Consider the following 13,697-nt stretch of genomic DNA (forward strand, 5'->3'; position numbering starts at 1 on the left):
CACTAAAAAACAGGAAATGGGGCTGAGGCTCAATGGGTAGGGCAGTAGCCTTGATCTGAAAAGCACATGGCCAGTGCCCAGGCCTAGAGTTAAAGCCCCATGATCCAATAAAAAAAAAATAGGAAGATGGTGAGGCCCTTAGTTCAAGCCCCAGTGCCCATACAATTAAAAAAAACATATACAATAGAAAGGTCTGCTTGGAAATATCTTACAAATATTAGCAATTATATTTATGCAAGCCTGTAATTCTATCTACTTGAGAGTCTGAGATTGAGAGGATGGAGGCCGGGCAGAAAAGTTCAAGAGACCCTTTATCAACCAACCAAAATCTAACACACCTGTCATCTTAACTATAACACAAAGTATAAAACAGATCATTGTCCAGGCACATACTCCCACCCCAGCATAAGAATTGAGACTTAAAAAGTAACCAGTGCAGCTGGGCACTGGTGGCGCACACCTAAAATCCTAGCTACTCAGGAAACTGAGATTGGAAGATCACAGTCTGAAGGCAGCACAGGCAAGAAAGTCTGTGAGACTCTTTAGCCACCAAAAAGCCACAAAAGGAGCTATGGTTCAAATGGTAGAGTGCTAGCCTTGAGCAAAAGAGCTCAATGACAGTACCCAGGCCCTGATATCAAGCCCCAGGACTGGCACACATACAAAAAAAAAGGAAAAGAAAAAAAATGTGCTTGTCTTTTGTTCTTTTCCTCCTATCTGCTGCTGTGGGAGAAAACGGAGACATTTTGCAGACAGGTTTCAATTTCTAACTAATTGTGTGTGAGGGGTGGGGAGGGTGTACAAAAACAACAGCAGCCAGTCAAACTTTCAAGTGCTTTAATTAAATATTCTAAGGAGAAAAGTAGCACTTCTGAGCTCCACTGAACAACTGGTTAGTTCTCATCCTTTGGCAGCTGGATCTTACTGGGGTGGAAGTAGTTGGACTCCATGATGGGGAGGCCATTGGCCTCGCGGTACTTCACCAGCCTCTCAGCTTCTCTGCGGGCCCACTCATGCATCCTGGAGGCAGCAGAAGTGAAAGCAGATGTAAGGATTTGCAACTGGACACCAGCCCAACTCAACTTCCACCCTTGCCTCTGCCCCCTGCCCCTCTCTTGGGAAATCCTACATACCCATAGTCAGGCACATAAGCCACAAAGGTGCTGCCCAAGATCAGGACAATGGAGATGCCGAAGAAGAAAACAGCTCGCATGTTCCAGATGTCCACAGTAGGGTTTTCATCATAACCATGATAGTCTGGGTTCTGTGGAGAAAGACGTTAATGGGAGCTTCCTGCGTCTCCACCAAGTTGTATGCTGGGCCCAGTACAACCTCCTGCTCTCCAATCTCGCCTCCCTCGCTACATTCTTGTTCATATTGTTAGGACACAGGAAAGGGCTATTTATATGGGTCAAAAAGAATTGAATATTGACAATTCCCTATGGTTCAAACTACTAAAACACCTTCCTTCACCTATCCAAATATACATACAAGTCCCTCAACCAGAGGTAAATGTTGACAAAGTACTACTGTGTGCTAGGCATTTTTAAATACAGAACTCCATATCCCAGGTGCAATTGTGAGCATTCTGGTCCATTGAATTATATGAGGCAGATATTATGCCTACTTCAAAATCGAACTTTAAGGACTACATAAATGAATATATATAAAGTGTTTAGAGGAGAGACTGGCTCCGGCAATTGCTCTATATCAGTGTTAAATAACGACGATTGTTTGGCTTCTAATTCACTTTAAACGCCGCCCACTTTACATTAGATTTGTCTGCAAATAAAACCACTCCCGCCTCAGACCCCAGTCCTAAGATACCAGGGCATAAAAGAAGTAAATATGCTCGGTAAAAATCCCCAAGTTAGAACGTTTTGCTATTTGCGCAGTCCTCAATTCCAAAACGTCCTTTAGGATGCTCCTGTCTGCCAGTCCCCAATTGACCCCTCCGACATCCCGTTCCCCGTCCCTCTCACCTTCTCGTAGAGATTTTCGTCCTCTGGTTCAGGGTCCTCCTGCCAGGAAGCGGCCGGATCTGGCGCCCGTTTTCGAGGCACAACAGACTGGGTAATCACAGCCCGGGAGGAGCTGGATTCCCATCGAACGCGAGCAGCAGGGAGCCCTCGAGTCACCGCTGCCGCCAAAAGGCGGCGAGAACACAATCTTAACAGGCCGGACGCCATGACAGATTGTGCCTCTGGGTCTCAGGGGCGGAGCAGGAAATACGTGTGTGCGCAACTGCAGTTAACTACCGTGAGACCATTGTCGCTCCGCCCATCCCTCGGTAAATAGATTCCGAGCAGAGTTTCCGAGTGGGGAGGGGCACTGAGGAGTCGTCTTCCTTGTTCCTGTCAGGATCCGCCTTCTACTCCCCCATTCGTTCTTTTATCTCTGTGAGCAGGCTGAGAAATTTCTGCTTGAATACTCTCACATTCTCCGGTAAAGTGGTGACCATCGGGGAGATCTTAGAGAAAAGAGGTGGAGCTCCCGCTTGTCTTTCAACTTCAAAGGCTAGGCTAGCTGCTAAAAAGCGGGCCTGACAGGATTGGCCAACAGCTACTCTTTTTTTTGGACTTGTGGGGCGTTCTCACGGGTGTAGGGAGGTGGGATGTGACTGCCAATCAGAGAAGATCAGGGCTGGCCCTGGCGGGCGGCGGCCAATAGTTGAAGCTGGCCAGAGCGCGCTCCCTTAGTAGGTGGATGGTGGTCGGAGTGCCGGCTGCCGTCTCCTCGTCGCCATTTTGTGCTGGGTATTGCGGCCGGCTGGGAGTAGGCAGCATTGAGTTTCCCTGAGAGGGCCGATCGTCTGGGAGGGCCGCGTGCCCGGCACTTCTCCCCTCTCCCTTTCCCCCTAATCCGCCCCTTGATTTAATTGCTGTGTATATAGGCCCGACAGACCCGTGAGTTTTGGAGGAAGTGGCGGCGGGCCGAGGTGATGCCTGGGAGCCCTCCCTTGACAGCCCCGGCAGAGAAGGTGAGCATCGCCTCTGGTCGTGGGGGCGTAGGTAAGGGACTGGGGCGGAGGTGGGGTGTTCATAAAGAGGCGCGAAGACGGACTGCGGCCCGGGGATATTTGCAACCAGCCAAGCGATGCATGCGTGGTCCGAACCCGGGAGGGGGTGTCCTTCCTCCCCCCCCCCCTTTATGAAAGCAGAAGCGCGTGCGCGATTGGGACGTGGGGTGAGTGCACGCGGGTAGGGGGAAGGGAAGGACGCTATTAACTGGTTTACTATACATTGCTGTGCTTGCTACGCCGAACTTTATTATTGGGAAGGTAATTGGTGTTACTTTGCTACTTTTGTATCTACAGGGAAATTTCCTGTAGCGTGTGAGGGGTTCGGGGCAAAGGCGAGGAACGGGACTTATTTATCCTTGAGGTGTTGTATATCTTGCTTCTGATCTTTGCCCATCAAGGGGCTTGGCTGTAACTCACTGTGTGTGTATACACGCGTGCGTAAGGATATGTATGGTGACTTTTTCTCCTCAGAAGTTCTGTCTGTGGCACTGATACTTGTATGCTGAAAGAGGGCCTCAGTATATTTGATTACAGCCCCCTATTGTAAGTTCCTTCCGTGATTTTGATCCCTCCGTTTTGGGGGCTGGCATCTGTAAATCTGGCTCCTGTCTGTGTCGTGTGGATGACCGTGCAGTGACTGGCCCTTTGGCCAGAGGTTTTTGTGCCTGATTCTCAGCCCCTGAAGCTTCTAACTTTTACCTATCAGGGAGCAGGTAACTCTGGTTCCTCGCACCAGGAACCAGAGTGGGAAGAGAATTTTGATGAGTGTATTCGGGGAGGAAAGGTGTGGTGGCAACCTAGACTTGGGCAGGTGTTTTAGCTGCCTGGCTTTACCTAGTTCCTATTCAGAGGGTGGGGCCTGAAGACTCTGGAATCTTTCTGACACGGACATGGTCAAATCGTTCTTAAGACTCCATTAGATCTCACGACAGTCCTTGAGAGTTAGATGAACTATCTTTTCCTCCATCTCAGCGGCAGAACACTGTTTTGGAGCAATCTGAGGAAGGGCCCATTTTGTCTCCGGAAAACTTAACCTCAGAGCCCTGGGGAGAGAGGCACCACCTTGGGACCTGGCTTCACCTGAGCGCTGAGCCAGTTGCTGTGTGAAGGCAAGAGCTCTGTTGGCTAGGAATCTGGAAAGGTAGCAGGTATCTCTTGCCAACTTAGCCACTTCATACACACCCTCAAGAGCCTTTCATGCTAGGGTACTCTTCCTGGGAGGTGAAATGGCACCTTGGGCCAGTTGAATGAGTCTGCTGACAATTTGGGGCTGCCATTGTGATATGCGGAGTTTTTTGTTGTTTTTGCCATGTTGCAAATGGCATCCAGGGCCTTGGGAATGCTTGACAAGTACTGTACCATTGAGCTGATAAATCCCCAATTGTTCTGAAGTCTTATCTCCATACCTAATGTGCCTAGTTGGAGCAAGTGGGTCAGTGCTGAGAGACTCCCCCTCGACCTGCTGGGCATACAGTTGGTGGCTTGAACTTGGCAAAACCCAGATTGTAACACTGTTGAATCTTCCCACAGTTCCCTCTACAATATGTTCCCTGTCTGGTCAGGGTTTTGCTGTTTTCTCAGACTGTATGGGGTAGGGTCTAATGTCATGTGGGAAACAGAAGGGAGTGGCTACAAGGGCTAACTTCCTGCTGTGAATCACAGGAACACTAGGAGGTCGGCTAAGGGACAGTAGATGGCCTGGTCAGTGAGAGTCACTCAAGGAAACCCTCTTTGCCCCAACTGCATTGACCCTTTTCTTCTTTCCATCTCCTCAGAATCCCTACAAGAGGCATCACCCAGGCTGGCAGATCATGGTGGCAGCAGTGGGGGTAGCTGGGAAGTGAAACGGAACCAGCGGCTGAAGAGGGGCCCCAGCAGCCCCCGTAGGCCTAATCAGGACATGGAGTATGAGAGGCGGTGAGTTACTCCTGTTCCCATCCTCCTGAGCACTCTAGGCACATCCCCATGTAATAACTGCCCCTGGAAGAGGTTGGAAGGGGCTCTGGGTAGAGGAAGCACCACAGACAATGATTTCTGTTCATTCTTATGTGTTTGGGGCCTGATGTGAGCCAGGATGTGTGTAGGCTCTGGGAGTGCTACAGATGATTGGAGGTCTCCTTTGAGTACCTGTCCGGTACTCAGATCTCACAAAGGAGATCTCACAGTTTTCAGGTGATAACAGAACAGCTTGATATGTATCATGGGTGGATGTAAAGGTGATCACATCACTGGATATATGTGAAGAAATGAAAGGAAGGGAAAGGAATCCAGTCTGAGGCCCAGGTTTCTAGCTTGGGTAGGCTGAATATGAGTGCCATTCACCAAGGTAAAAGCAGCCACTGTAGGAAGAGGCCCAGAGGAGGAGGCATGGCTGTTGCCAGGGGTTTGAGGGGTGGCTGCGAGTAGCATAGTCAGAGCTGGAATTTGCCCAGGAAAAGTATGATGGTCAGATAGTAGAAGACCTGAGGGACAGACTAGGCTGCAGTTTTCATGATTTGTCTTAGAAGGAGTACAGAGAGAGAGAGAGAGAGAGGGAGAGGGAGAGAGAGAGAGAGGAGAGAGAGAGAGAGAGAGAGAGAGAGAGAGAGAGAGAGAGAGAGAGAGAAAAGGAGAGAGAGAAGGAGAGAAAGAACACACGTGTATGTATCCCCCCCAGCCTTGAGCTTGAATTCAGGTTTGGGCACTGTCCCCGAGTTTTGCTCAGGGCTAGCACTCTACCACTTGAGCTACATCTCCACTTCCAGCTTTTTCTGCATAGTTTATTGGAGATGAGAATCTGAGGGACTTTCCTGCCCAGACTGGCTTCAAACTGTGATTCTCAGAGATCAGCTGCGATTACAGGCATGTGCCACCAGTGCCCAGCCAGGGTTTTGTTTTGAGGTTGAGTCTCTTTATATAGCCCAAGCTAGTCTCAAGCTCATGAGCCTTCTGAGTACTGGGATTACAGGAGTAATCACCTCAGCTGTAAAGGAAGGGTAAGTAGAAAGATCATGGTCCAGGCTGGGACCCAGCAAAAACTGAAACAAGGAAAGCAAAGAGGGCTGCGGGTGTAGCTCAAATGATAGCAGGCACAAAGCTGCAAATTCCAACTCTAGCACCACTTTTTAAAAAATGTTTTCTGCCCAGGCACAGTGACTCATGCCTGTAATCCTAGCTGCTCAGGAGGCTGAGATCTGAGGATCAAGGTTCAAAGCCAGCCCAGGCACAAAAGGACCTGAGATTCTTATCTCCAATTCACCTATAGAAAACAAAACAAGAAGTGGGGATTGGCTCAAGGATAGGGCGGTAGCCTTGAGCTGAAGAGCTCAGGACAGCGCCCAGGCCAAGTTCAAGCTCCATGATCCTCAAAAAAAAAAGTTTTCTGTGAGAGGCTGACTACAGAGGCCTACATCTACAATCTCAGTATTGGGGAGGCTGAAGCAGGAGGATCACATAGCAAGACCCTGTCTCAAGAAAAAATATTTTTTTTTTCTAGTCCCGGGCTTGAGCTCAGGGCCTGAGCACTGTCCTTGGACTTTCTCAAGGCTAGAGCTCTATCACTTGAGCCACGGCAACACTTCCAGCTTTTTTCTATGTATGTGGTACTGAGGGATCAATCCCTGGTCTTCATGAGTGCTAGGCAAGCACTCTACCACTAGGCCAAGCACCTGGCCCCAAGAAAAGAATTTTTAAAAGTATTTGATTTGGGGACTGTATTTACTAGAAACAGCTGTGTGGCCATTTCTGAGCTTGAAGAGGTGATACACTTGCCACAGATTTTGAAACAAAGTAAAACCATTGGCTTTTCTTGGGCTTTTAAAGGACCTAAAGTGCAGAGGTGTGAGTTAATCATACTTTTCTAGTTCAAGGTAGGTTTCTATCACAGGTCAGTGAGTGCAAGACCTCCTCTTGCTATGTTTTTTTTTTCATTTTTATTCCCAATGCCCACCTCCGTGGGTAGTGACACTGTTCTGCTGGAAATGTATCTTCTAAAATTGGTAGTGTTGTTTCCAGTGTCTGTTTTCAATTTACACGAACAGCATAGTGCTATAGGCATCCTTCTGTTTCCTGAACTTCACATCACTTAGTGCTGTGTTTAACAGCTCTGTCTTGCCATATTTAAGATTGATTGGGCTCATGATTGCTTCCAGGGGCACCATGGGGTGTGCCTTCTGCATTTGCATTAACCATTCCCCCAAGATACCTGTTCTTTATTTGGATGGGCTAAAATCATTAACTTTTTTGCCTTATAATTTATGCCGTCAAGATATTCCCTTTTCCTGCCCTACGTCACAAAGATTCTTCAAGGGTGTAGTTTTACTTTTCACTATTTGTAGAACTTTATTCTATATAAGAATATGCAGGGTCTAATATTGTATATATGTTTGATTATTTGAAATAGGAAACAGGAGGGGGGGAAACAAGATGATTGGGTGGGGGTGGGGGGAGGGAAATGGGGACAAAAACATGAGAAGGGGTACCCATGTGTGAGAAGTAATGCACATACTATCTGGTGAATGTAACTGTAACCCCTCTATACATTACAATAAAAAATTTTTTTAAGAGATAGAAAAATGTATCCAGGGTCTAGGCAATTAGCTGAGGGATAGTGTATGGTTTAACATATGTGAGGACCTAGGTTTCATCTCCATCATCACACCAAAAAGGTTTTATCAGCCAGGTGCCAGTGGTTCATTCCTATAATTCTAGCTACTCAAGAGGCTTACATCTTAATATCTTGGTTCAAAGCCAAACTCAGTGGGAAAGTCCATTTGTTATCTCCAATTATCCAGCAAAAAGATAGAAATGGAACTGTGGCTAGAACCCAGCCCTCTCATGGACATTTCTACCCCGGCTGGCTTCAAAATGTGATCCTCAGTTCTCAGCCTCCTAAGTAGCTAGGACTATAGTCATGAGCTACTAGTACCCAGCTTTGCAGTAAATTTTTGAAGTTTTTTTTTTCTTGCTGATGTTTTCTAGGATAATAGAAAGGGCTGGGGGCTGGGAGTTTGGCCTAGTGGTAGAGTGCTTGCCTAGCATGCAGGAAACCCTGGGTTCGATTCCTCCATACCATATACACAGAAAAAGGTGGAAGTGGTGCTGTGGCTCAAGTGGTAGAATGCTAGCCTTAAGAAAGCCCAAGGGCAGTGCTCAGGCACTGAGTTAAAGGGCTGGCTGGCTAGGCTGTTCAGTGATCATTGATGTACTTGCTATTTATTTCTAGGCAACCACTTGAGCCATGTTTCTAGCCCCTTGCTAGGTACTTCTAATCATTTACTAGGAATCTTGATGGTCTTGCTGAGTTGAATGCAAAGTGACCTCATCACTTCTGAAGTAGATCAGCCACTTTACTGTCTTCAGTATATTCTATGAAGGCACTGGTAGTAAATATTTTAGGAATTAAAGACAGTACAGTTCCTGTGGCAACTACTGTGACCAAAAGCAGAGAGAGCATATGTAAATAAGTAAAGCTGTCTTCCAATAAAACTTTATTTAAAGTAACTAGATTTTGCAGGCTGGCTGGAATTTGCTGATCCCGAAGCCAGATGGCTATCACCACAGTTTATTTATTGACTAACCCACTTATGTTCCTTCCTTAATTTGAAATGTAAGCTTCAGTTAATTTGAAATGTAAATTTCACGGATGTCTTAGAACACAAGCTTGAACTCTTGGTTTTCCTGTATTCCCTTAGTGATTTTTGCTCAGGGCTAGCATTCTGCCACTTGAGCCATACCTCTACATCTGGCTTTTTGGTGGTTAATTGAAGATAAAAACCTCAGGACTCTTTTTGCCCAGGGTGACTTTGAGCCTCAGATCTCAACCTCCTGAGTAGTCAGTATTACAGAAATGAACCACGAGTACCCAGCTGTTTATGCTGTTTTTTTTAAAATGTGTGTTTTCCTATTCTGCAAACTGTTCAATAATTTACCATTTTTCACTTTTTATTGTTATTATAAAGGTGATGTATAGAGAGGTTTCTGTTACAAAAGTCAGGTAATAAGTACATTTCTTATTGGACATTGTTACCTCTCCCTTATTCTCCCATACCACTCACAAGTTGTATAGTTCATTTTCAACACTGATGTAAATCTGCTTTTTGCTCATAACTCAATATTGCTCCCATGACTTGGCCCACTAAAGACCCTTTTCCCAATGGGCCTTCCCAAAATTCTCCAGGACAGAATCTTAATCTAAATATGAAAGCCCATTTCCCCCCCTTCCCCTAGGTGATAGGCGCCAGAGCTCCTTCAAATGCCAGGGCTGGGGACTTGCTCAAACAATAGGTTTCTTGAGCCAGACCTACACCATAAACTGGTGCGACTCTGAAGCCTCCAGCTACCTGTGACCCTGCCCCCACCCATGACCCTACCTAAGTCCCTCTACTCCCACCCCTAATGGGCCCTGTTTCTCCTGACTCTCCTCAAGTCACCATAACATTCCTTTTCAATTTTCCATTAAAGTTGAGCTGATCTGTTGAATTCGTTTTCTGCTCTATCTTTATTATAGTACCCCAATGACATAGTTTTCTAACGAACAGTTTCTAGTGAGTACCACTGCTATATTTGTTCACGCTTTGTCCCTGTGTTCTCCCTTACCATACAAAAGACAGGTAAATGAGCAAGACAGAAAAGAAATTAAAAACAACAACAAAGATAAAACCCTCTTCACTGGTCTACCTTTATGACACATTTTGATATTTGGTTGAGATTATCTGTCCTTGTTAATCTTTTTTTCACAGAATTTTCCTCATTCTTTTAAGTTGTCTTTTGCCTTTTACTATTTTAAACAAAAGATGAGATGCCAAGATGAACAATATTTTTGTCTCAGTAGAGTTGTGGTTCAGGAATATTCCTCTCTTACAAGGATTGTCCCATTCCTTGCTGGCAATATGGGACATTTCTCAGCCTAGCCAACAGGGTTTAATTGTTACATTTGGACTTCCCTGGGTGCTGTTGGCTCACATCTATAATCCTAATTACTCAAGAAGCTGAGATCTAAGGATCCTGGTTTGTAGATAGCCCAGGCATGAACGTCTATGAAACTTATCTTAAATATAACTACTCAGAAAAAGTCCAGAAGTAGTGCTGTGGCTCAAGTGGCAGAGAACTTGTCTCAAACACAAGCTCAGAAACAGCACTCAGGCCCTGAGTTCAAGCCCCAGGACCAGCAAAATAAAATAAAATAAAAGCCAGACGAGACTCTATCTCCAATTAACCTCTAGAAAATGGGAAGTGGAGCTAGGCTCAAGGGTAGTGTGGTAGCCTTGAGCTGAAGAGCTCAAGGACAACGGCCAGGCCTAGAGGTAGGGAGGTAGCCTTGAGCTCAAGAGCTCAGGGACAGAGCCCAGGGTGAGTTCAAGCCCCATGAGCAACACACACACAGATTTGGACTTTTGTAAATCTGTTGGGTTAGAAATGTCCCGCCATAGAAGTCCTTTATGGAAAAACTTGGAGGGGCTGAGAATATGGCTCAGTATGTAGGCTTCATACCTAGTATGCATGAAACCTTGGGTTTGATTCCTTAGTACTATATAAACAGAAAAGGCCAGAAGTGATGCCGTGGCTCACGTGGTCAAGTTCTAGACTTGAGCAAAATAATCTCAGGGATAGTGCCCAGACCCTGAGATCAAGCCCCAGGACTGGCAAAAGAAAAGTTGGATTCGTGTGTGTAGATAGCCCCTTGTAAGCAGCAGAGCTTTTTATTTTTCCTGAGAATATGCTGGTTTTAGTGACTCACTAGAAAGAGAGAAATAGAAATTTTACAGGAAGGAAGGTGACATTCACCACCTTAACTAGATGATCCCAGTCAGTATCCCCAGAGATCAGTCACGATGATGACCTGTACTACTTACAGTGATGCCATCAGCAGGCCATGGCCCTTTAGTCATATGCTTCTCAAAAGCAGAAATAAAACACCTACAACTCAAGTATTAAGTAGAAAAAATGTCGAGCAAAACCAAGTTGAAGGACATTCTACAAATATCTGGCCAGTTATCTTCAAAAACAAATAAAATATCCAAGGAAGGGCTGAGCAACTTCCACAGGCCAGAGGGCACTTACAGAATCATATTTAAATGTGTGCTGGTACCAGGGCTTAAACTTGGGGCCTAGCTCTCTTGCTCAGCTTGCTTGCTCACAGCTAGCACTCTGCAATTTGAGTCATACTTCCAGTCTGACATTTTGCTGGTTAATTGGAGATGAGTCTCTTGGAATTTTCTGCTCTGGCTGACTTAAACCTCAAACCTCAGATATCAGCTTCCTAAGATTACAGGTATGAGCCACCAGTCACCAGCTTGAGATAGTTCAAAAATAATAGAACAGGGGCCAGGAGTTTAGCCTAGTGGTAGAATGTTTGCCTGGCAGGCATGAAGACCCAGGTTTGATTCCTCAGTACCACACACGGAAAGAAGCTGGAACTCAGGCCCTGAGTTCAGGCCCCATGACTGACCAAAAAATCTGATAAAGGATTCATTTCTAGAATATAGAAATAACTTTTATAATAAAACAGTAGGCCAGTGAAAAAGGACTGATGATGTATCTCAATGATATAATCCATACTTAGCATCCATGAGGCCCTGAGTTCAATCCCCAGCACTTTAAAGGAAAAAAAAGACAAAGCAAGTGAAAGGACATTTCCCAAAGAAGACAGATACACACTAATGGCTGGCTCTATGGCATAGTAAAGAGGTCCTAGAATGTAGTGATAATGGTTAGACAGCAAGTGAATATAGTTAATGCTGCTAAATCCTATCCTTAAAGATGGCTTAAAAGGTAAAATAGGAGCTGGAAGTTTGGCCTAGAGGTAGAGTGCTTGCCTAGCATGCACAAAGATCCAGGTTTGATTCCTCAGTACCACATAATAGAAAAAAGCCAGAAGTAGTACAGAGGCTCAAGTGGTAGAGTTCTAGCCTTGAGAAAGTCCAAGGATAGTGCTCAGGCCCTGACCTCAAGCCCAGGCAGGAATGGTAAAAAAATAAATTAAAATTTAAAAAAAGGTAAAATAATAGCCAGGCACTGATGGTGCATGCCTGTAATCCTAGCTACTTAGGAGGGTGGAATTCCTATTTCCAATTAACCACCAGAAAACCAGAAATGATGCAGTGGCTCAAGTGGTAGAGCCCTAGCCTTGAGCTAAAGAGCTCAGGGACAATGCCCAGGCCTAGAATTCAAGCCTTAAAACCAAGAAAAAAGGTTAAAATTATGTATATTTTACTACTATGAAAATTATTTAGGGGGTACTGGGAGTTTGGCCTAGTGGTAGAGTGCTTGCCTAGCATGCATGAAAACTTGGGTTTGATTCCTTGGTACCACATATATAGAAAAAAGGCAGAAATGGTGCTGTGGCTCAAATGGTAGAGTTCTAGATTTGAGAAAGCCCAAGGACACTGCTCAGGCCCTGAGTTCAAGCCCCAGGACTGCAAAAAATTATTTAGAAGCTATGAATGTGGCTTAGTGGTAGAGTGTTTTGCCTAACATGCATGAAGCCCTGGGTTCAATTCCTCAGTACCACATAAAAAAAGCCGGGAATGGCCCCATGTGACTCTTATCTCAAGTAAACTACTCAGAAAAAGCAAAAGTAATGCTGTGGCTCCAGAAGTGGTGCTGTGTGGCTCAAGTGGTAGAGCACTAGCTTGAGCAAAAAGAAGTTCAGGGACAGCACCCAGGCCCAAGCCTCAGGACCTCCAAAAAAAAGATTTAGGCTGAGTGCTAGTGTAAACTCATGCCTGTAATCCTAGCTACTCAGGAGGCTGAAGGAAAAGGATCTAGGCCTAAAAGCCAGACCTAGGAGGGATACCATGATACTCTCATCTCCAATTAGCCACCCAAAACCAGTGGAGCTGTGACTCCAGTAGCAAACTACTAGCTCAGGGACATCAACAAATCCCTGAGTTCAAGCCTCAGTACCAGACAAAGAAAAAGCAATTTTGGAAAAAATATACAAGAAATGGAAAAATGCCTTTTAATTTTTCATTTCTGAATTTGTTATTTAAAAAATTTTGCCAATCCTAGGGCTTGAACTCAGGGCCTGAGCCCTGTCCCTGAGCTTCTTTTGCTCAAAGCTAACACTTTACCACTTGAGCCACAGCAACACTTCTGGCATTTTGTTTATGTGCTAATGAGGAATTGAACCCAGGGGATCATTCGTGTTAGGCAAGCACTCTATCATTAAGCCACATTCCCTAGTTGGTTTACCTTTATTTTTTGCCAGTCCTGGGCTTAAGCTCAGGGCCTGAGCACTGTCCTTGGATATTTCTCAAGACTAGAGCTCTACAACTTGAGCCTCAGCACCACGTCCGGCTTTTTCTAAGTATGTGGTACCAAGGAATCGAACCTGGGTCTTCGTGCATGCTAGGCAAGCACTCTACCACTAGGCCAAACTCCCGGCCTGTTTACCTTTTTTTTTAAATCGTTAATATAAAGGTAATGTACAGAAGTGTTACAATTACATAAATCAAGTAATGCTACATTTCATTTTGGACAAAGAAAAGGTCCTTGCCCACAAGTTGTATAGCTCATTTTCAACATAGTATCTAATGATTAACATTGTATTTGGTTTTTTGTTTTTGTTTTTGTGCTGGTAGGAGTACTTGACTTTAAGGCCTGAGTGTTGTCCTTTGCTTGTTGCTCAACCCTGGTGTTCTATCCCCTGAACCACAGCTTCACTTCTGGCTTTTTGGTGGTTAATTGGCAATAA

At 45.4% G+C, this 13,697-nt stretch overlaps 2 protein-coding genes across 9 annotated transcripts in view; one reads left to right on the top strand and one right to left on the bottom strand.

Annotated features, from left to right (window-relative positions):
- Positions 1 to 823: 823 nt before the first annotated feature.
- On the bottom strand, positions 824 to 2,480 carry Ndufb11 (NADH:ubiquinone oxidoreductase subunit B11). The gene is made up of 3 exons (XM_090326531.1): positions 1,983 to 2,480; positions 1,134 to 1,264; positions 824 to 1,020 (listed from the first exon to the last, which is right to left on the bottom strand). The coding sequence occupies exons 1-3, from the start codon at positions 2,187 to 2,189 to the stop codon at positions 894 to 896; spliced, it is 465 nt and encodes a 154-aa protein (XP_090182657.1). The 5' UTR covers positions 2,190 to 2,480; the 3' UTR covers positions 824 to 893.
- Positions 2,481 to 2,714: 234 nt separating this feature from the next.
- Positions 2,715 to 13,697, top strand: part of Rbm10 (RNA binding motif protein 10) — a 37,373-nt gene continuing 26,390 nt past the window's right edge. For 4 of the 8 annotated variants that reach the window (XM_090326526.1, XM_090326527.1, XM_090326528.1 and 1 more), the window contains exons 1-2: positions 2,715 to 3,011; positions 4,798 to 4,939. In XM_090326526.1, coding sequence (XP_090182652.1) covers positions 2,942 to 3,011; positions 4,798 to 4,939 — 212 coding nt within the window. In that variant the 5' untranslated portion in view covers positions 2,715 to 2,941. Of the gene's footprint in view, positions 3,012 to 4,797; positions 4,940 to 13,697 lie in introns of those variants that run through there. The other 4 variants (XM_090326522.1, XM_090326523.1, XM_090326524.1 and 1 more) reach the window with 1 other exon arrangement.

The sequence above is a fragment of the Megascapheus bottae genome, chromosome X, assembly GCF_031878675.1.
Source record: "Megascapheus bottae isolate mThoBot1 chromosome X, mThoBot2.hap1, whole genome shotgun sequence".
In the NCBI taxonomy this organism is placed as follows: domain Eukaryota; kingdom Metazoa; phylum Chordata; class Mammalia; order Rodentia; family Geomyidae; genus Megascapheus; species Megascapheus bottae.